Below are 23,305 nucleotides of genomic sequence, written 5' to 3'. Positions count from 1 at the left end.
GGGGCAGAATGGGGACAGTTTATTACAGAATCCTTTAGCAGCCAGAAATTTCATTGACAATGTTGTTAATGTGCCTGCTTGCCTGCCTTCTCAGAGGCCCATTGTGAATTCCTTACTTGATATTATTAATGGTTAATGGATGCATCTGAAAATTAAGCAATATTGTACCATTTGGGTAATAGTTATATTAAATGGTTCTTTCCTATAGCATAAAGCTTATCTTTTTTTAATAATGAATACTTCATCTTTTCCAATGTCCTAATCAAATGCTTCCACATTATCTTGAGGCAGAACCAGATCCAGCTGCATCTATTCTATGCTATTGGCTTCAATTATGTCAAATTGTCCAACCTACCCACAGGTCCTAAGGTTCTCTTTTGCTGAGACATAGGCCTGATGCACGTCTTTGGAAGCTCATGATTACCAACTATTCAGCACTAGTCTGTTGTAAGTAAACAGAGAATACTAGGCTAATTTTACAGTTATGAGGAAATCTCTAGAATAGATTTCTTCCTCAATGTTGGCATTCTCGGGTTGATCTCAAGTATTTTTCTTTTCCATGTCCCTTCTCCCTGAAACACAAACATGTACCTCAATCTGCATGGCATTCCTTCAGAGTTGATGATTTCCACTGCAGTGGCAAAAAGTAAATTACAGTCGTGTTTTGGCTATAAATAATAATTATTTAATTTTTAATAGCTATTATATCGTTTGGATTGACCAGAAGCATCAGGCTTCTGATATATTGTCATACTTTATTTTATTCAACCAAATACCTGCAGCTGAAAGAGGGCAATACAAGAAATAGTGAACAACCCTTGGGGAAACCAGCAAGTCTCTTTCTGCCATATTATGCTGAAACTTTACTGTTCTTATGCTTCTAGTAAGATGAAATGATTCATCATTTTGGAGTCATTTTTTTTAGTCAAGATTCTTATCTTTATACTTCAAGTTCTGATCTGCCTGTCCCTATCTCCTTCATTTTCAGCTTATTTTGACTGTTGTGCTTTTTCTTTTGAGCTTTAAAAGACCCCTTTTTTCCACTAAGAAAAAGACTCACCAGTGAACATCCAAGGTGATAGAGGATGCCCTTTGATGTGCAGGGGCCATGCCTTATACCCCTTAAATTGCTATTACCCTGTCCAGTGTACAGAATAGGCATAATACATGGTTTCTGAATGAATGAATGAGTGAAAGAATGGAAAAATTAATATCTAATTTCATAAGTTATGGTTGTTTAACCTCTTTCATCCAAATTACATTCCAACTGAGACTATCATCTCGAATTTCTGTCAGATATTCTTAATACTAAGTTCAGTGTGTAGTACATGCAGCCATTGCTCAGTGAGTGTTTAGTGAGAGCAAAGTATATTGTATACTTTGGAGCCCTATTATGGAGAAGCCGAAATGTGGAACATAGTCTTTCAAAATCCATACTTTTTCAAATTAGTCAAGTCGAGGAATGGATTTTCACCCTGAAGACTAACCATTGATTCAACAGATTGGTCACTATGATTACTCTCCATTGGACCTCCTGTGTTTGGAACACCTTATAACATTCCAGAGACGGAAAAATCTTTGGAAAACCATCTGTGTTTCTTGAAATATTTAAATGGAAACCTTCCCCTTGAGAGAGTCCTATTGATCCAGTTCAGCAGATATCCACTATTCCTGCAAACATTTATTGAACACCTCGTATGTGACATGAGTTGGAAATAAATGTGAAGCTGGCGATTCTTTCAATTGTAGTTCTTTCTTGCTTATAGTTTGGTAGGCAAGTATAGGAATAAAGCAGAATTCAGTATGATAAATTCTACAATAGAAGCAGGTATAAGGAGCAGAGGAAGCCGAGAGAGGGGAGTAATTAATTCTGTGTAAGGCATTAGGGAAGGCTTCCTGAAAGAAATGGCTCTGAGTTGGAATTCATCCATAACGGTCTTTGTCTTCTGGATGACTATCATGAGCGAAAAATGCCCCTGATGTACTCGACATATTCATTTATAACTCAATGTCATATTGTAAAGAATAAACTTAAAATTCAAACATTTGAAAACCATTGGACTCCTCACTACAGCACCTGAATCCACCTCAATATCCTGTGGTTTGTGTGATATCTGAGAAACAGCTGAATCAAACCCCACTATATTAATGGATTTATATATGTGCACATAAGGCTAATATAATTTATGTTGCCAATTTTTTTATGGTTTCATAAATAGTGCTATCAGTAACATTTCTAAAAAGTGACGAAATGAGCTCATATGTGCTGGTAGAAATTCAGTATATTTTATAGAACACTGCTACTCTTGATATAGCCCACGGGATGTGACTTTTCATAAAAACCTAATGAATTTCTAGATTTGTCAGCTGTTTCCAAACAGATGCACTCTGCTAACCTAATGGAAACATTCTGAGCCCAGATCCTAAATATCAATAGCTTTTAGTATTGCCAATTAGTTTGTCTATTGAGTAAATTGGACTGTGTGGCTCTTGATAAAAAGTAGCAAGTAATTTTGTATGGATGTTTTAACTGCCTTGCCAGGCTTTGATGCTCGTATCTTTCCTTGCAGAGTTTTAAGTTGAATGTAGACAGTCATTGTGCTCTCAAGGAAGCTGTGGAGGAGGAAGGACTCCAACTTCTCGAGCTTATTGCATCTCACAAAGCAGGTAAATCCTCCTGAAATATTGCAAGTCTTTATGTCTCCAGACTATTAAGAATGAAGAAGCATTGCTGTAAATTACTGCATATATTCACTTCCTTATGTATTATTAATATTTACATTATCAGATTGACCTTCAAGATTTATAAATGTTTCATATACTGCACACAATGCTGTGATACTTGTAAGATGAAATACTGCCTCCAAATGGTCTGTTCATTCGGGGCTTGGTGTTCGCCTGAGTTTCAATTGAAATCACATTCCTGAAAACTTCACTGACATGCTTTTTGATGTAGGTGCTCTGGAAATAACATTAAGATAATGAAGGAGAATTGTGCCTATAGTTATAATGCACATGCATTCAGGCACTTATAGATATCATTACAGATATAAGGCAGGCAGTCTAGAGATACCTGATTATTTCCCTGCCAATTCACACACATGAACGTTTTGCATGTTCTTTGCTGGTCATTGCATTAGCAGAGTTTTGGCCTTAGACCAATTCTTACTCCAGTATTAATGTATTTATGAGGAACAGATTATAAATAAGAAATAGTTTTGTCATTTGGTTATACTTATCCTGGTAGTAAAAGACCATAAGACAGGATGAATTACAGTTTGGCACTTGTTTTGAGCTTACCACAGCTAAATAAGAAAAGAGCAGCATTAATCTGATGTGGTAATACTAAAGACTGCTGTCTTAAATCTGGCCCATTTACTATAGTTCGGGTTGAATTAACTTTACCTATTTCCATACATTTTCTGATCATTATAAAGTCTCCACACAGATACACACAGGGCCTTTTATTTGGAATGTGAAGCTGTGGTGTTAATAATTTTTATGTATCGTGATTTTTTGTTCCATATACATTTCTTTAGTCAATATATTAAATCTAAGTCGATTCCAAACCGTGCATCTATGTGGTTATCCCATTTTTGTGTCCTTATGCCTTCTGTCAAGTCAGAAATCCCCAACCTCTGTTCTGAGTGGCAGGTGATGGTAATGGTTGCTTAAAATTATGTTTGTTGTTAGAAATATCCATCTAATTTGCTAAATGAAAAACAATAATGGGTAAAAGTGCAGTTGAGTTCGTAACTTGTGCTTTCCCCTCCTTTTGGAGAAGGACTAAAGGACATGCTGCGGATGATAGCAAGTCAATGGAAGGAGCTACAGAGGCAAATCAAACGGCAACACAGCTGGATTCTCAGGGCTCTGGATACCATCAAAGCTGCGATTCTGGCTACTGATGTGTCTGTGGAGGGTGAGGAAGGGACGGGAAGCCCCAAGGTAAGTGGCTTGAAGTTTGTCTTATTTCCTCTTACTTCTGTCTTCTTTTGAACTAGGCACCACTGAAGTTTTCTTTCTACTCCTAAGGCTTTTCGTTTTTACTGGGTAAACTTTATATATCTCTCTCTGTATAGGTATGTATAAACAAAATGAAATGGTTAAGTTTAAAACAATAAAAAAGCCTACAACTTTCAAGTTTTCCAGGAAGGGGTCTTTTTGTGAAAAGTGGGAGAGTAGGAGGGGGAAAGTACTTTAGGGGTAGGAGAAAGGGGGACATAAAACATTTAGTAAACAAAACATAAAGCATCTTTAACATGAATAATCCGAATGGTTTTAAATTGTTTTGTTGCAACTATAAATCACTATAATCAGTGCAATCACTCAGCTCTGACATCCATTAGCCGCTTGGTTACAGCAAATTAACAAAGAAGAGAGAAAGTGATTCATTATCTCATTCCTGTTAATGACTATCAGATGCATTGCCTAATTAGGGGATGGTCATTGTAGTGAGAAGAAGGTCATATGCTTTGCTAAAAATCTTTTTGCTCTGAGTGTAAGTTCTCCACAATGGTGCATGCACCGAATACAAGTACTTTAAGAATGAATATTGACATGTTTTGGTTATCTGCTTTAGATTTACAAAATAATCCGTAAAGCGTATGCAGTTACGTTTTAAATGAGGCGCCTTCTGATACAGTGCACCACTGTTCTAAAGGTATCTTTGGGCTCATGACGTAGAAGATAATGGACTCATGAAGTAGAAGATAATTTTATTAATTTGATATTTTCTTGCAATCTCTCTTTTCTTTTGTATTTGTTCTTTTGTGAAAGTTGATGCAGAAAACCAGTCTCATAATAGACTAAGCATGGAAACATACTGTAACATGGGGGGAACAGATTTAAGAGTTCATGGCTTCTATTCCTGGCATGGACAAAGTAATTAAATCATCATCAAGTCACATTTATTCAGTCCCCATGTGGATTGGCATTGGGCTAAATGTATACAGAGCGAGTTAAACAAACCCTCTGCCCTCTGAGCCTCACATTCTCAAGTGCAGGCGAGGAGAAACCTAATCTGCCCTGCAGTGGTGAGGCCACGCAGCCAGTGAAAAACTTAGGTGGTTTATAGCTTTGGAATCTCGAACAACAACCTTGAACTTATTTGTTGGAAACAGAGGATGGAATGATGAGCTCAGTTCCCTTTAAAGAAGGTTCCATGGAGGAGGTCACATTTCAGAAAATAGTTGAAGGAAGGAAGAGAGGTGGCTTGGCACATGCACACATATTTTAGGAAGTGACGTGATGAAAGGATCAAAGCTGGAACTAATCATAGGGAATGGAGAGTGTCTTCAGCAGACTTCTCAGGGCAGAAGTGGAGCCCTTTCGAGGAGCAGACTGCAGGAAGAAGTTGATTGGGCTAATACTTTGGCTGGGATAGGGGGCAGTGATGATGAGAAAGGACACGACTAAAAACTTTGTTGTGTTTTATTTATTTAACAAAAATAAACTGGGTGCTTACTTTTTAAAAGCTATCCTGTATTGGATGCATTCCACATGCCAGACACTGTTCTACAGTACTTCTGTGTATTCTCTCATTTAATTCTCACAACAAACTATTTAAACCTTATAAATAAGGCAGTCCTATTCTAATTTCCAGTGGAAAAAATGGAGGCACAGAGAAGTTAAGGAATTGGCTTAAGGTCACACAGGTAGTAGGTAGCAGAGCTAGGATTTGAATCTGAGCCCTTTGGCCCCCGAGCCCATTTTCAACACCACCTAGAGCACTGCCTGTTACTGGCACTGCTCAAGGTGGGGCATGGTGGTGAACAATCAGCCTCAGTACCTGTCTCACGGAGCTTGTGGTGAAGTGGGGTGACAGACTTAAATCTAACAACCATGCTTTTAGAAACCATGATGGGCTGTGAAAGAAAAGAAAAGGAAGCAACCAGAGGTTGGACTGGGAGAAGCGATTTAGATCAGGGCATCAGGGAGCGCTTCTTTGAGGAAGTGGCATTCTGTGAGCAGGCTGTGCAGCTAGAGGGGAGGTGGGGAGTGTGCAAGGGAGGCTGAGTGGCTGTGGGCACAAAGGGGAGGGTTTGGGAGTGAGCAGGGAAACGACAGCATTGATTCGCAGCCTAAAAACCTGTCCTTGGCTTTGGTGTGGAGCGTGGGTGGGTGAGTGCGGTGAGTCTGGGTGAGGGTGGGGAGGCACCAAAGTGGAGCTGCAGAGATGGTGCAATCACCTGCGTTAATAGAAGACCTGTGTTGAAAACGAGTGGCTCTATTCACCAGGGCCAGTTTGAACTGGACACTTTTAAATGAGCTCATTTTGTCGGGAGATGCTGAGATGAAGTAAAGAGGATAACTGAGCCAAATGGGGAGAAAGTATTATTAAATGAGAGGCAATGTCAACATTTCTCAAAAAGAGGACCACCTTCCCCAGGCCCCGCCTCAAATGAGTCAGTCTCCTGGGAAGGGCCCCAGAATCTGCATTCCACAAGCTCCCAGAAAACCGGCTGTCATAGGCTCTAAGAAGGCCCTTTTCCTACGGTGCTATACGATCCTCACATAACGGGGATCCTCACACAATGTGAGAGAATGTCCTGTTGTTACTTACAATACCAAACAATTGGTATCAACCAAAATGTTTAAAACAGGGGCTGTTTAATTAAATTATGCTACATCTTATCCTAATGAAAGGTTACATAACCATTAAAAATAATGTTTTAGAAGACAATTTTTAAACATTGGAAGAGACCTATAAGATGCAATTTTATATTTTAAAATATCTTTGAATTTTCTAAGTCTCTACAATGAGTAAGAATTATTTTAACCAGAAAAATAAAGAATATATGTAAAATGCAAGAATTACAAAGTGATTTAAAAGGTAGAATATATGCCATTGATCTGAAGCGACTTGAGATGTGAATTTAGATATTAGGAGGAAAAATAGATACATCTGATTCTTAATGATTTGGGTGTCTCAGTTCTAAACAAAACAAAACAACAACAGCAACGAAAACCCTCTCTATTTGAATCATCTCCCAAGTGAAAATGTCTTTCTTGAGTCACATCAGTCTACAAAGAGTAGCATAAGTAGTTTTTCTGGTTAATAGTATTACTATTCCAAAGCATTTTCATGTCACGCTATGTGCACAGTGTGGTGCATCTAAAAGCGGCTACGAGGAGAGGCTTCTGTGGGCGTCTACAGATGTAGAACCTGAGGGAGGTGTGAGAGTCTAAGACTTGGATGTGACAGAGCTGGCCACACCCCAGGCCTTTGCCTCCCAGCTAGTTCTCTCTTCCCCAGTTTGGGTTGAATTTTCTTAGGACGGATGAACTCATCCATGGTCAAGGGTGAAGGTGAAATCAACTTAAGACAAAGAAAATATATTTCTAAATTTAAGCTTAGGAAACTGAGGAGAAATCAGAATGGTCATTCCTTCTGTTTGCTTAATGTTTATGAACTGCCTTCCTTAGTCCCTTGGGCAAGCACGAGGAATAACAGGAGGGGCTCAGACTATGAAGTCAGACTGTCTGAGCTCAACTCCTGACACTTAACTAGCAATGACTTAACTTCTCTGTGCCTCAGCTCCCTCATTTGTATGACGGAGGCAATGCTAACATCCACCTCAAGGAACTGTGATGCAGATTAAGGGGTGCCTGGCATATAGTAAGTCTGAGATGAGGGTAAATGTGCAAGACTTCATACTCTAGTGGTGGAGACAACAGACAAATAATTCTAATAGAATCTGACAAATACTCTAGTAGAGGTAGGTACAAAGTTCTATGAGCACAAGGAGAAGGAAATAACTACCCCCAAGTGGGAGTATCAAGGAGAGACTTGCAGGGGGGTTGATGTTCTAAGTGGAGGGTGGAGGGAAGGATTTCTGCCTGGGTGAAGTTGATGGGCACAGAGAACAGACCTGGGATCTTCTGGGCCACGATTAGGCCAGCTTGCCGCAATCTACCCAAGGCTCACGATGTGACAAAAAATGACCCTTAATGATCAGTGATGTGAGCAGTAATTCCTCGTATGTCTCTAACTGACACTATCCAAGCCGAGTGAGGTCCCTAAACAGAATGTATCTAATCTGTCCTGTTTAAACAGAAATTTTTCTTTCCATATTGCACCAAATAGAGCAAGCTTAAACCCTGGAGTTCACCAAGACTGAAAGCTGGATTCAACTTTTTATCTATCATGTCGGCCCTCTTTCTGTGACGTGACCTTGAGCAGGTCATGCACGAATTGTGCCGTGAAATGCATCTCCTAGCACAGCAGTTATGATCATCTATTTCATCTTAGTCCTGAAAGAGGAACTAAAATTAAAACATAATAAAAAAATAACTCCAGAATTCATCTTAGGTTTACTTCAGAAGCTACTGGGAACTTGAGAAGCATAATAGAAAATCTAAGGAATATATCTAGGGGGTATTTTTCTTTTTTACCTTGTTTGAGAGACTGCAGAAAACGACTTGGTCTTAGAAATCTTGTAAAGAAGGAGGATAGGAGGAAATTCAAAGACTCTGGGAAACTTCTCCCCCAGGACTCGGCAGCATACCTTATTTGTTGTATTTCATTTTTAAAAAAAGTGTTTTCCCAGGATTGTGAGATCTTTTATACATGGAAATAGAAAACAAAATTCACCAATTCTAGAAATAGAGCTTTGGCATGCATATCCAAGAATTGAAAGTATGCTTGTAATTATATATTTTATTTTAAGATAGATTGATGAAAGTTTATCACCTTAAACTAGGCTTTCTCAGTATGTTAAACTTATGAATGGTGTATAGCTGGAGGGATTTCAAAACACAGTGAATATCTAACTCCTAACAAAGGGTGCATTCTTTTTTTGACCTCTCAAGGCAAAAAACAAAAATCCTGAAAGGAAAGAAGCATTCTTAAATTTTGCACATTGCCTCCTTTAAACTGTACTTATCCTCTGTTTTTACTTTTTACCTATAGAGCTTGCCATCATTACAGATGTCTTAGAATCAAGGCCAGGATTTCCCCACATGACATCTCGAACTTTGCATCATAGAAAGCACATAACAATGGTTCTTTTGTCCTCTTTAAGGAAATATATACATTTCCAAAATAAAGAATATTTGAAGACTTTATTGTAAATTCAGAGAACTTTATAGCTACTAGAAGGGTGACCTAGCCTGGGTTCCAACCAAGATCTTCACTTCCTTAGTGAAAGGAGATAGAGGGTTTAGCTGCTTTGAACTCTAGGGTTGTGCTTATTTTATCTGGCTTCTTTGAGGTTCTTAGATTGAAGTTGTCATCCCTTTGGAAATGGATATCAGGCTGTGAAGGTCATCAATGTTATCTATTCAACAATAGCACAAGAACAACTGATTCACTTTGTTATAAAGCAGAAACTAACACACCATTGTAAAGCAATTATACTCCAATAAAGATGTTTAAAAAAAAAAAAGAACAAGGTTAAGGACATTTCTTACATATGTTTGCTCAGGCCTACGAATGACAGTTTCAGATATTGGCTGAGAAGGGACGTTTGTGGGTACTCTAACTTGGGTATGTCACTGACCACCTAGCCTTTCATTGAATGTCAAGAGTGGGCAAGTCTAATACTAACACATATTTTCTGTTTGTTTACCAGACACCCAAGTCTTAACCTAGTATTTATGCTAATGAGTTATGGGTAACTTTCTTTAACTGAAGGGAGAGAAAGAGGCTGATTCAGGGAGGACTTTATATGATAATTTTCTCTGTGTTATATAGTATCTCTTGGGTAACAGTGCAGCTGGATATTATTATCCTGGAACGGAATTTGATCCTGATTCTTCCAAAGCATTGGTGAGACAAAGCATTGTCTCTGCATTCTTTTCTTTTCTGGCTCAAATGCTTTTGTAGTTGCATGCTGTTTAATATAGGATCTTCAGAAACAGCTTTAAGATATTGAATGGGAATTGCATTTATATATGGTTAGTCCCACATACACTTGGCACTGACATATATAAAGAATTACTTAAGATACTTTTCTCTTTTCCTCATGCAAAAAAAAGGAGCACAGGTATATGTTGTCAGAGGAACCAGAAATGATATCATAAGCTTAAACTGGGCCTAAAGTAGTAGAAACAAAGACAACAGGCAAAGGCCTGGCCATTATTTATTGAGTGCTGACAGAGGGGCTCTGCCCAGTGCCAGGTCAGACATGAGGGAAGACACGCTTTTCTGCTCAGTGGGCTTATCGTCTCAGTGTAAGCACACAGTGTAACATCTTGTCTAATGTAGATTGGGCTATCTTAGATCTAGAATAATAGATCACCTAAGATTTAGATCATCTTAATTAGGATGTTGGCAGATTGAAATGGAATGGAGTTCTTGATGCAAGCAAATGAGTAGTAAATGCATTACCAATTCCACCTCTTCCTTGCAGAATTCTTCCTAAAAGCCAGTATCCAGTTCCTTTCCTGCTAAACTATATAAACAGTACTGAAATGCAGTACCTAAGGAGAGCTCTTTCTTCTACTGTGGATTCTTCAGTAGTCCTTTTTTTGTTAATAGAAGGGCAACTTTTCTTCAAAAATGTTTGTGAAAGACAGAAACAAAAGTGAGTTATTTTTTTGAAGATCAGTTGTGGTTACTAAATTTGTGATGGAATCGAATAAAAGATAGTTCTTCTAATCTCCTTGAGGCACTTAAATTTGCATATTATCAGATGTGTGGGTGGGCCCAAGATGAGGAAATTTTTTAGTAGTCTGCCACTGTAACTAGGTGACGGAAAAAATGATTGAGATGATATAACATATATTAAGTTAAAGGACAGCTAATGGTCAGCCCTATCATGGTCTATATGATGTATAAAACCATAGCTTATCTTGATTTTTCGTACTGTGTTTCCATTGCTGGATGATTCTGGGAGTGAAATTCTTTGGTGTCTCTAATCAACACAGGGAAATGTCACTGGCAAGAGTAGGTAGCCTATTTTTTTTTCCCTATTTAGTCAAAGAGTGCCTAATCTCTGAATCCGTAACAACTAGAGTTGCAGAGATGCATGGTATTAGAAGCAAAGTTACATTCTGCAGAAAGCAACACTCTTTTACTGGCAGAACTCACATTTTGTAACTCAGCCTGATCTATTTTGAAGATAATATATAGTTGAACACCTTAGAGGTACTTTTTGATATATAGTGGAGGTCAACATTTTTTTAAAAATCTGTAAGTATTTAAGCACAAAAAAGAAGGCAAGATACAGAATTGCTTCAAAAAACCACTTTAAAATTAATAAGTAAATTATTTGAAAGTGTGGAACAATTACCTCAGTGTGTGATTTACACTTTTTCCCCAGAATGTGTTGTTTCTGGCAGGGGAGCGTCTGAGCTGGGAGAGCCCTGCTAAAGGGATTACTTTGCTCTGGCTCTTGTGTTTATTGAGTCACCTAGGACTTCTTATAAAACAGCAGTTTTCAAATGTACACACACCTGCACTCAACACCCTGAACACTCCAAAAGTTTGTTTAACTGTTCTCACACCCAGAGTATCTCTCCCATCCAGTGAGGTCAAAAAGCATTGAGATGTCCATATTCTGGTTTTTCCTTCTCCTCGGAAATTACTTGGAATATAGCCATTTATGTGGTTCTGATGCTAACAGAGACAGAGATATTTTTTCAGTGTACTGTAGTGCTCTTTGCCGCCAGGCCTCACCGAACATCACCAGTCTTACCTCCCACTGTGCCAAAATGAAGGTTTACGTTTCTCAGCAAACATTAACTAGATTAGAGGTCCTGCTGGGCCAGAGTCCAGGGATCCATCTCACTGCGGCTTCCAGGCCATTTTGCGTTGGGTGGGAGTGGTGACTTCTCATCTTTGTACTTATCTGGCCTGCAGAGGCCAACACTGGTTTAGCATTGCCCCCTGCAGGGCTAAGCAAGACCATGGATCTTTCTGTGTGAGAAAGGGGAAAGGGAAAAAGGAAGCCTAAAGCAAGAGGCTAAGACAAAGGAAAAGAGAGAGGGAAAGAAAAGAGAGAGAAGGAACAGAAAGAGAAAGATAAAAGAAGGAAGTATGTATCCAGTGAAGTTCATCTGCCTAAGTTGCTTCATGAACATTAATGCTTTCATGTCTCTTGCTCTTTCTATCTTATTCTTTCCTTTCTCTAGCTGTGGAACTCAAAGCCAGAAAAACTGTCTTTATTTTTGACATCTTAGACATTATTGTATAACCATTGTGTCTGTGTGTGTGTCTAACATACTCTATTAATGGGGTTAGCATAGTTAGCAGGCTTACTATGGTCTAGGTTTGTATCAAGCCTTTTACCTGGATCGTCTCGTTCATTCTTCCCAACAGTATAGCAGTTGTAGCTTCTGTTGTCATTTTTACTTTACTGATAAAAAACTTAGGCTCCAAACACATATTAGGTACTCAGGCTTATTCAAAGTCTTTTTGAAATCCGTATGTGACAGCATAAAGGCCAAATTCCTTACCCTGTCATTGGACTCCACCTGCTTAGTCAAGATTCATGTCACTGTTTCATTTCGTTAATGTTCTAGTTAATTCACCATCTTCCAAATGCCTTTTCCCTTTGCTTTTGCCCAGGGCTTTTCCCATTCTCTCTACTTACACTGCTCTTATCCATCCTTAAAATCGATAAATATTGAATACGTAACTACATTGTGATGTCATAGCTCTGGACAGGACACTGTTCCTCTCCATGCTCACTGCCCAGCAGTAGAGAAAGACACACACATATATAATTCTAAATTAAGGCAGACTGTGTGATGAATACTATAATAAGAGATAGGAACATAAGAAATAGGGAAATTGGGGGAAGGGACATTATTTCAATCTGATTGTGCCTAGGAAAGCTCTTTGCTCTAAGAGAAGATGGATTTTTGTGGAGGTCTCTAATATTCTGACAAATTGTTAGTAGGAAGATATTGAAGGGAGAGCATTCCAGGTAGAGGAAATAACATGGTAAAAAGCATGGAAAAAAGGAAGATATGAGGGACATCTAGAGAATGGTGAACAGCGAATAGTTTGGCTCTTTTGAACATAGAGTGTCCATGTGTTTATGGGAAAGGATGAGGACCTAGTGGAAAATAAAGCCTGAAAAGCTTTGAGCTATGTACTGGAGAGGTCTGAATGTCAGCTGAAGAGTTTGTGTTTTGTTAGTATGCCTTTAGCGTTTTTAATCAACGGTCCCCAACATTTTGGCACCAGGGACCGGTTTCGTGGAAGACAATTTTTCCACAGACAGGGGGAGGGGGGGGATGGTTCAGGCAGTACTGTGAGCGAGGGTTCAGTTGGTAGTGAGAGTGATGGGGAGCTGCAGATGAAGCTTCTGTGTGGCCCGGCTCCTAACAGGCCACGGACTGGTACTGGTCCATGGCCCGGGGGTTGGGGACCCCTGTTTTAATGATTGGATTTAGCCACAGAAAACAGATGGCAAAAGTAGGATGAGAGCGGAAGGACTGACAATGAATTAGGAAACTAGTATAATAACTAAAGGCAGCGAAAGTCAAGCAGTGGCCGTGATAATAGAAAGAAAAAAGTAGAAGCGACATTATAGAAGAAATATTAGGATTTGGCATTGAGGGAATGGAGGTCAGAGGGAATAGTTAATGATGATTCAAAGGAATTGAGCATGAACAGTTAGGAGAATGGTGTTACTATTAACTGAGGTAGGACAGATGTCTAATTAATAAGAATATCTGGATGTATAACCTGGGCAGAGATATTTTGTAACCTCTGCAGGTGATTCCAAAGTGCAGGCAAGTTTGAGAACAATGATTTAGAGATGGGAGAAGCCAAAAAGTTATCTGTGTAGTTATGTGCAACACTCAGTTGAAAATGTAAGCCTGAAGCTTGGAGCAGGGATCAATGCTGAGGTTGCAGGTTTGACAGTACACATAGATTTAAAAAAAAAAATTTTTATTGGAGTATAGCTGATTTACAATGTTGTGTTTCAGGTGTACAGCAAAGTGAGTCAGTGATACATAAACATATATCCACTCTTTTTTAGATTCTATTCCCATGTAGGTCATTACGGAGTATTGAGTAGAGTTCCCTGTGCTGCACAGTAGGTTCTTATTAGTTATCTATTTTATATATAGTAGTGTGTATATGTCAATCCCAATTTCCCAATTTATCCCTCCCCTGCCTTTACCCCCTTAAGTTTGTTTTCCATATCTGTGACTTAAGTTTGTTTTCCATATCTGTGGAAAACAGATATGGAACCTTAAGATTGTTTTTCATATCTGTGACTCTATTTCTGTTTTGTAAATTGGTTCACTTGTACCATTTTTTTAGATTCCATCTATAGGCAATATAGATGTCTTTCTTTGTCTCACTTACTTTGTCTTTCCTTGTCTGACTTACTTCACTCAGTATGACAATCTGTAGGTCCATCCATGTTGCTGCAGATGACATTATTTCGTTCTTTTTTATGGCTGAGTAATATTCCATTGTATATATGTACCACATCTTTATCCATTCCTCTATTGATGGACATTTAGGTTGCTTCCATGTCCTGGCTATTGTAAATAGTGCTGCAATGAACACTGGGTTGCATGTATCTTTTCAAATTATGGTTTTCTCTGGCTATATGCCCAGGAGTGGGATTGCTGGGTCATATGGTAGTTCTATTTTTAGTTTTTTAAGGAACCTCTATAGTGTTCTCCATAGTGGCTGTACCAATTTCCATTCCCACCAACAGTGTAAGAGGGGTCCCTTTTCTCCACATCCTCTCCAGCATTTGTTGTTTGTAGATTTTTTGATAATGGCCATTCTGACTGGTGTGAGTTGATACCTCGCTGTAGTTTTGATTAGCATTTCTCTAATAATTAGTGATGTTGACCATCTTTTCATGTGCTTTTTGGCCATCTATGTCTTCCTTGGAGAAATGTCTATTTAGGTCTTCTGCCCATTTTTGGATTGGGTTTTTTGTTTTTTTGATATTGAGCTGCATAAGCTATTTGTATATTTTGGAGATTAATCCCTTGTCAGTTGCTTCATTTGTAAATATTTTCCCATTCTGAGGATTGTCTTTTCGTTTTGTTTATGGTTTCCTTTGCTGTGCAAAAGCTTTTAAGTTTCATTAGGTCCCATTTGTGCATTTTTGTTTTTATTTTCATTACTCTAGGAGGTGAATCAAAAAAGATCTCGCTGTGATTTATGTCAAAGAGTGTTCTGCCTATGTTTTCCTCCAAGAGTTTTATAGTATCCAGCCTTACATTTAGGTCTTTAATCCACTTTGTTTATTTTTGTGTATGGTATTAGGGAGTGTTCTAATTTCATTCTTTTACATGTAGCTGTTCAGGTTTCTCAGCACCACTTATTGAAGAGACTATCTTTTCTCCATCGTATATTCTTGCCACCTTTGTCATAGATTAGGTGACCATAGGTGTGTGGGTTTATCTCTGGACTTTGTATCCTGTTCCATTGATCTATATTTCTGTTTTTGTGCCAGTACCATATTGTCTTGATTACTGTAGCTTTGTAGTATAGTCTGAAGTCAGGGAGCCTGATTCCTCCAGCTCTATTTTTCTTTCTCAGTATTGCTTTAGCTATTTGGAATCTTTTGTGTTTCCATACAAATTGTAAGATTTTTTTGTTCTAATATTCTGTGAAAAATGCCACTGATAATTTGATAGGGAAGTCCATGTAGATTTAATAGCTGTAGCCTTGGAAGTTGATATTGACAAGAAAAGCCTATTGTGTGAGAATGAAGGAGAAGTATGATAGAACCTTGAGGGATGTCTAGGGTAACTGAGAGCAAGGACGTCATATTACAACTGGGGATTAAGTGAGAATATACATGCTCAATAGTGAAACTCCCAGCTCTTGCCTCCCAGAATGCTGTTAACCAGGGGATAGTAGGAATGTAGTTAAAAGGAAATTTTCATGGGGTAGGGGTGACCTTAGCATGTTTATAGGTTAGAGAATAGGAATAGTTAAAAAGGGATGGTTGAAGAAGATAGTTGCAAGAAGGATGAGAAAGAAGATGAATTGGCACAATGATTCAGATGTTGGAGAGGAAGTGAGTCAGGTGGAGCTGTGAATTTCAGGAAGGGAGGGTATGTCTTATGAGATAGGAGAGAAAGAAAGAATATTGAGTGGTAAGCAATGGTAAAGAGGGAAGGAAGCCAAAGGATTTAGAACAAAGGCAAAGTCAATGTGATTAGTCAGTGAGGCAATTATATGAATAGAGAGAGGGTTGAGAGTGAGGAGGGACTGGAGAACAAGAGTGAGATTCAAATCCCACCTTCTCAATAGAGATTTTCTGCAACGTTCCAGTCCTAGGTGATTGCTATTCCTTCTAAACTATATTGTATTTACTATTTGTACCATACATTTGGTGATTAATCACACACAGCCTTGTGACCCATTTCCGTTGTTGTCTTGAGCTCTCATTTATACCTTTTGTAAGTTAACTTTTAAGGTGATTACACTCCATGACTAAAAAGTCCTCAGGGCAGCGACTACATCCTAAAGTTCTTTGTTTTGCTCGCTTTAAACTTTATTTGAGCTAAAAGTATATATTTAAAAATTTTTAATTGGTCGATATAATATTATTATTAAAGTTAAAGACAGCACTCCCCTTTATCTTCTCATCTTTTTATCTTAGCTGTGTAAATAATGACACAATCCTATCTTACCATCTGATCTTCCTCTCTACAGTTCTCTTGCATTTCCTTTGCCTCTTGCTTTTTACTGTAAATAAAACAATCTTTAAAAGAGCTGTTTCACCTCTTTCTCCCCAAATAACTAGTAATTTATATGATAAAGAAGAAGTGTGATATTATTTACTTACCTTTTTTTTTTTGTATTTCCTTGAATCACTTAGTTAATTGTTTTAATAGGCTGTTAGTTTTTTGTTTTTTTTGGTTTCTATTTAAACAGACTTGCTGAAAAAAATATATTCTGAGTTGCTTTGAAAAAGATTAAAAGCATCTAATGTGACTTAGCAGCTGACCAGCACACTGGTTGATGAAATATATACTCTTTGCTCGAAAGCTCTCTAACAAGATTAGGTGAGATTGAACCTGAGAAGGTAAAGGTTTCTAAATTGACATAAACTCGAAGGACAGAACTAAATCATACTACTATTTGAATCTCTAACAAAGCCTAATCTTTGACATATTATATTTGGTACACTATAATCTGTGTACATACACATCCTTCTAGTAAATGATGAATGAGGTTTAGCTAACATAATGTAGTTTATTATATTCTTTTATACTCTTCTAGACCTTTGTAGGAAATTTAAGGTTGGGGAGGTCTGCTTTGTAAAATGTCCCAGATCACTTCACTGGAACAGAGTCTCTATAGAACACACATGCATGCGTTTTTCCAAAACAGCTTGGTCAAATGTATTTCCCTACTGTCATTCATCTGATGCCTTGTCTGGCTGTCATTAGATAGATAGGGGGAAATATTGAATTTCACTGGATAGTTCCGTCTGGCTAAAACCGGTAAAACCAATACTTTCTGATGGGAATTTTTGGTCCAGTTGTGAAACCAGAAAGAAATTAGTAAAGTTTCATCAGCATATTTGACCTTCAGTACTTATCTGAACCTTCTCAGATTCATCCATAATTTGAGGGCTATGCTTTTTGAATTATGTAGAATTTTGAAAAACTCTGTCTGTCTCAGATTTTTTCTCCTTTTCAGTCCCTCATCCCCAAAGCTTTTATTTCTTTCCTATCTGAAAGTAACTAATAACCACATGATGTAAACTTGCGATTCCAATGCTGAGCAGGCTCAATAGTATCAGTGAAATTGACTCTTGTAGGACGATGCCGACCAGCTTAATGTGTTGGAATTTTTCCCGTTACTTAAGACCTCAGAGGTTACAGAACCTGGCCTGTTGTATATAACAAGTGCTTTATACTGACCCCCTTTTCTGGTCACACACTGTTTCTCCTCTTTGCAAACTCTTCTGAGAATTACATATTTATAAAATAGCATCTTTCTGGACCCCACTGCCCATTCTCATTCATGAAGTTCTTGTGTCACGAGTTTTTTCTTTCAAATAAATTAGATTAACACGACAACAGAAAACAAAATGTATTTCTTCAAATTATCATTAAATAGTGCTAATAATAATGTTACATTTTGGAATGAAATGAAATCATCTCATTTCCGAATAATTGAGAATTTTATAACTGTTACTGTAAATCAGTAATTGAAAATTTTCCCCCTTTTTTATTTTGGTTGAAGGCTAAGAGTTATTAACTGTGTCATATAGAACAAAGAGAACAGTGATGTGAACAAAGATATCACTGGATAAAGGTAAACTTGATGTTCTGAGTGTTTTTTCTTCCCTTTTAATTACTTTTGTATTTTATCCAATTGTGAAGTAGTTTTCAGTTGTATTACTGCTTCAGACCTTTGACAAATATCATCTTCTGTTGTTATCTGCAGATTTCTTTTAGTCTCAGTTGTACACAAAAAGCTTAATGACTATTCTCCTTTGGCTAATGCACAAAAAGGAAATCAGGTAAAAGAGTTTGAAGATAGAATTTCTTTGGAAATCTTGCATTTTAAGCAGTCGCTGTCTTACAACAGCTTCTTTCAGTGAATACCTGGAAATTGAAACTCCTGTTGTGTGTACTTTTCCTAGGCAATCAATAGTTCTCTCTCTTCTTGTAAATGGGAAAATTGGATATTAGGGAGGATAGGCACACTTCTCCTCCTAAAAGGGAAGTGGGTTGGGGATGTTGCACTAATGATACAATCAGCAGCAGCAGCATCAAACAACGGTTATTAAAGTCATCAAACCACGACTACGTGATGACTTTAGCCACAGTCACTTTATTGAAATTATCCTCATCGGTGTTCACTCATGACTTCTTGGTTATCAAATAAAACAGTCTCTGAGCCTCAGCTCCCTAATTTATAAACAAAACATTTGATCCTGATTAGTGGTTTTAATTGATAAATTATTAGCCAATAGTTTTATTCAAAATAAATGTTATTCATAATCCCAATATAGAAAACAAACCAAAGTGAAATTTCTTGGTTGACTCAGAACCTGGAGGCTTTGTCCCCTGCTTGCTACCACCTGGACCTTCTATAGCCCTACCTGTCCCCAACCTCTGCAGAGCTCACAGGTTCCGTAGGATGAAGTTCTGAAACTAGCCTCCCAATTTGACCTTCTTGTCTGTGCCTCTTTTCCATTTGCACCGTGACTCACCTACGCAGGATGCTTCAGTGGTTTTCCATTGCCTGCCTATAAAGTTCCTTCCTTTTGAGCATTGTTCCTTTGAGTCTCTTGTCTTCCTTTGCAACATGGGCCTACTTCTAGCCTCCAGAACTGCTCAACTTGTCCTTTTTTCTATGCTCTTCTCATTCCGCTCCTTATATCTTTGCCCATCTCTAACTGTTCAGTCCTTTTCACTCTCACCCAATACCCATCTAAGTCAAATGACTCAATTTTCTCAACGTTCCTAAAGCATTTGTACCTCAATTATAGCACATATCACATTCTGTCTTTGAATTTTGTATTAAAGATGTCCCTCAGGCTGTTTGCTGTCTGAAGGTAGGGAACTATTTCTTGTTAATCGTTCTATACACTGCAGTGCTCAACATATGTCCCTTAAAGTCTACTTTCAAAAATGCTTGTCAGTAAACAAAACACTTACAACAGAAATCAAAGTCCTTCAGTTATGTGGGCATTCTTTAGATTATTTATTTCTGTTAGTCCCTTATTCTGTTAGTCTGTTAGTCCCAGTTTTGTAAACTGATCTATATTCTCTGACGTTATGTAGATTACAATGATTAAATTTAATCGATATGATGGAATCTAGACCAGTTATATAAGACTAAAGTGAAGTATCTTTTTAATGCAAAATGTTTTATAGCTTTGCATTTCATAATAAAAAGAAAAAGGAAAAACAAAGCAACCTACTATGTGTTTGGAAATTTGCCTTTTCTTGACATTTTTTTCCTTGATATTTTAAATAGGGTTATTTATGAGTTAGTTAGCTCACTGACATCCTAGACATACCAGTTATATATTAATAAGTGTGACATCTGTACTAACACTATAATTTTTAATTTTCATTTAAATAGTTGTTATTGAGCTCCCAGGGAGGACAATGAAATGTGTAATTTCAATAAAGTATATCTTTTTGTATTTATTTTTCTGTTTCCTGTAAGTTCTATAAGATTATCATCCCTTAATAGAATATGTCTGAGAATTCAATTAAGTTAAATGAAAGTTACAAAAGCTGGTAAAGGAGAGAATGTACCACTGTACAACTATTTAGTTTCTATTACTTCATTTTAGTTACTTAGTGCTTCATAATTTTATCAATAGTTTTGGGATAAGGAAAGGATGCTGATTTGGTAAAGTTTGTATTGATATTTCAAACAAACTGTAATAAGAATATGTCCTATGATATAGTAGTGATAGTATAGTGATTAATATGCTTTGGAGGAAAAAGCCCAAATAAATTTAGTAGGTTTTTTTCCCCAAGACTAATATTATCAATTATTTTCATAACTGGGGAAGAACTGACATTGAGACTAGAAATAATGATAGAGACAAATAGATATATTTCAGAATTAGAAATCTGAGGGCTTGAAATAAGTCCATATATCCATAAACCACAGACAAATGGAAGGTACTTTCCCCAGGGATCATTAAGTCAGAGAATCCCTTCTCTGCACCTGTGTGATCATCTGCAAAGGAGGAGTGATAATGCTACCTCCCTCCCTCACAAGCTTGTTGATGAGATCAGATGATATATATGGAAGTACTGTCAGAGTTGGATGGTTGACTAATTCATACGTGGTAGCTAAGAAGACCAGAGACATTTTGTACACTTCTAGACTCTTATAGTTGCAGCCAGGGTAGGAGTCTGACTCCCTGTTCGCTTGCAATGGTGGGTGTGTGGGACTGGGGCCTCACTGGGTTACAGTGAGGAGCTTTGAGTGGGACATAGAATGGAGGAGAGTCACCTCAATCAGCGACGAGGTGAACAAGTAAACCAAAGACAGTCGTAAGCAAGGACTAAATCCATAAATGGAGTCAGAAGGAATGGATGTGGAAAGGAAAACAGGAAGTCAAACCTGAAAATAGCCACTTTGAGGCACCAATACTCAGAGCCAGATGCTTCACAATAGGGACCCTGGGTGGTACCAGAGGCAGTGGTGGTGGGAGCCGTTAAGGTGCCAGAAAAATCAGTCCTAGCACAGGCCGTGCCTTCCACACACCATCCCGTGATTCCTGGAATTTCTCTTCAGTGCAGAAATACCAGCCTTATAGACCCCACAGATTCAGTGTGTGACATCTTCATACTTTTTGAACTCTAGGATAATACGCTTAGGTGACTAAATCCTGAGATTTAGTGATACAGGATCTGAACTCTTGAATTATGATTTTATGTTTGTTATTGGAAATAATTAGTATGATATCTTGTCAAGGGCCTTTGATGTTAAGATTATATTAATATGTATCTAGAGCTCTACAGTAAATTGCTTCTATGACTTATATTCATTATTTACTCTTGGTAGGTCTAGTATTCATAGGGTAACATTTAAAACATGCCAACTGGCATTGAGCACTAATTTAGCTGCTGATCCCTTTCCGCTTCCCACATCCCCTGACTCTTTGCCCATTAATTCTGTGGGACTCAGTTTAAATCAGGAAAGGGAAAAGTGTTGCGTAAAATGAGTGTAGTCAGGGAGAGGCTCTGGTTCTTATGGCTTTGCCCTTAGGAGCCTCAGTAAATTCCTTTCTGCAAAGTATTTGACTCTTGCGGCTTAACTACCAGTGATGCCTCAGCGGGGTTAGCCCCTGGAGATGAGAGAACGATGACCACAGATGCAGACAGAGAAGACTCAAAAGAGGGTTAGATAAGGAAGTTATTTCCAAGTAGCTTCACCTGTTTCAGCATATGTGGCCTGGTCTTTAAACTCCAACCCATAAAGCAGTATTTCCTGTCCTAATAATTTTCATATCTTGGTCTCCTAACAAGCATGGAGTGGTAAGTGGGCTTCACTGTCTGTCTGCATCTGACTGCCCCGACTGTGTTAATCATCATCTGCTCGTAGAAGCATGGAAACCCTGGGAGATTAGTGCTTGACAGAGTCAGTAAATTGGTCGGTTTGTGCAAAATTTTGGGAGAAGAGAGTGGAGTGGCAAAGTGAGTTAACTTTGGAAATATGAGTAGAAGTGGTGCTGAAAGTGCAGAGGGACAGCCTCCTACCTCATTGTATTGTGCTTTTTTTTAAAAAAAAAATTGAGGTATAGTTGATGTACATAATCATTTTGTGATTTTGAATAAAAAGATCTTTAAGTACAAGCTATTTTAGTTCTTTTCAGGGCTAGTAGGAAGCTATTTCATCTAATGTGAATGAAAAGCAAGTCTTTGGGTTTATGAGTCCAGGGCCCCATACAATTGCAGAGAGTATTGGAAGATACTTGTGCTAGGTGGCCATAAATGACGACAAAGCACAGGACCAATGGGACAGATGAAAATACGCTGTTCAAGAAAAATAGGCTCCTTTTCATAAAACACATGACATTCCTGCATCCTGCATCTACCATAATATAAGGACCCCATTAACAGAAAAGAAATGAAAAATAAGGAGTCAGCATGCTTGTTACCTAAACCCATCATAACATTTTAAAATGCTTAAATTGTCGTTCCTAAAAAGAAATTACAGCCATTGAGTGGCCGTTTTGGCTACTTGGCGAGATCTGTAATTCAAATGGTTCAGGACTTAATTCTTAGGGAATTTTGTTCACTTTTCCTATGTAAAAGGGTCACAGCATTTTATATATTACAGAAAACTGTGAGATGAGTAAGGCCGGGAAAAATAAGAAAACATACCTCTTTCTCTGTTTCATAAAACTGTGGTAGGGTGCTAAGTAAGACAAACAACTTATAATTAGAAAGAAAATTATAAGAAGTTATTTTTATTCTAAAAATCACATTAATGGCGTTATCTGCAGCACAGTTATTACCAATTGCCATTAACTTGTCGGCACAAACAAGCTTAAAATTTATTTCATATTCTGTAGTCCTAATAATTTTTTTGAAAAAGGGTGGCATTCAAATGGTGTAATTAAAACAAGTAGAATAATAAACATATTTTTATGAAGGATTGTATATATGTATTTGTTTTAAGTTGAACAGGTAATTTCTAGTGATTTTGTGAGTCATACAGTGAATAATTAAAATAAATTTAAATATTAACATTTCAATTTCCAATTTGGTGAACATAAGCAAATTATTTACAAGTTTGTTTTCAATTCCTGCAAAGCTTATTAAAATTAACTTTTCCTCCATTTAAGTAAACTTCCTTCCTACTGTGAAACAGTTTCATTTTTTGCTATTTGTAAACTGCCTAGGATAGATGCAGAGTGGATTGGGC

General features: G+C 37.8%; 1 protein-coding gene across 7 annotated transcripts in view; it reads left to right on the top strand.

Annotated features, from left to right (window-relative positions):
• The window catches only part of AKAP6 (A-kinase anchoring protein 6), a 598,487-nt gene that overhangs the window by 365,579 nt on the left and 209,603 nt on the right, over positions 1-23,305 (top strand). For 6 of the 7 annotated variants that reach the window (XR_013827168.1, XM_079913691.1, XM_079913688.1 and 3 more), the window contains 2 exons: positions 2,571-2,667; positions 3,782-3,948. Coding sequence is in view for 6 of the 7 variants with exons in the window: in XM_079913691.1 (XP_079769817.1) it covers positions 2,571-2,667; positions 3,782-3,948 (264 nt within the window). In the remaining variant the exon portion in view is untranslated. The remainder of the gene's footprint in view (positions 1-2,570; positions 2,668-3,781; positions 3,949-23,305) is intronic. The other variant, XM_079913693.1, reaches the window with a different exon arrangement.

This window comes from Stenella coeruleoalba (genome assembly GCF_951394435.1).
Source record: "Stenella coeruleoalba genome assembly, chromosome: 2".
NCBI lineage: Eukaryota > Metazoa > Chordata > Mammalia > Artiodactyla > Delphinidae > Stenella > Stenella coeruleoalba.
Note: the sequence above shows the minus strand (reverse complement) of the source record. Positions and strands in the feature narration are given on the sequence as shown.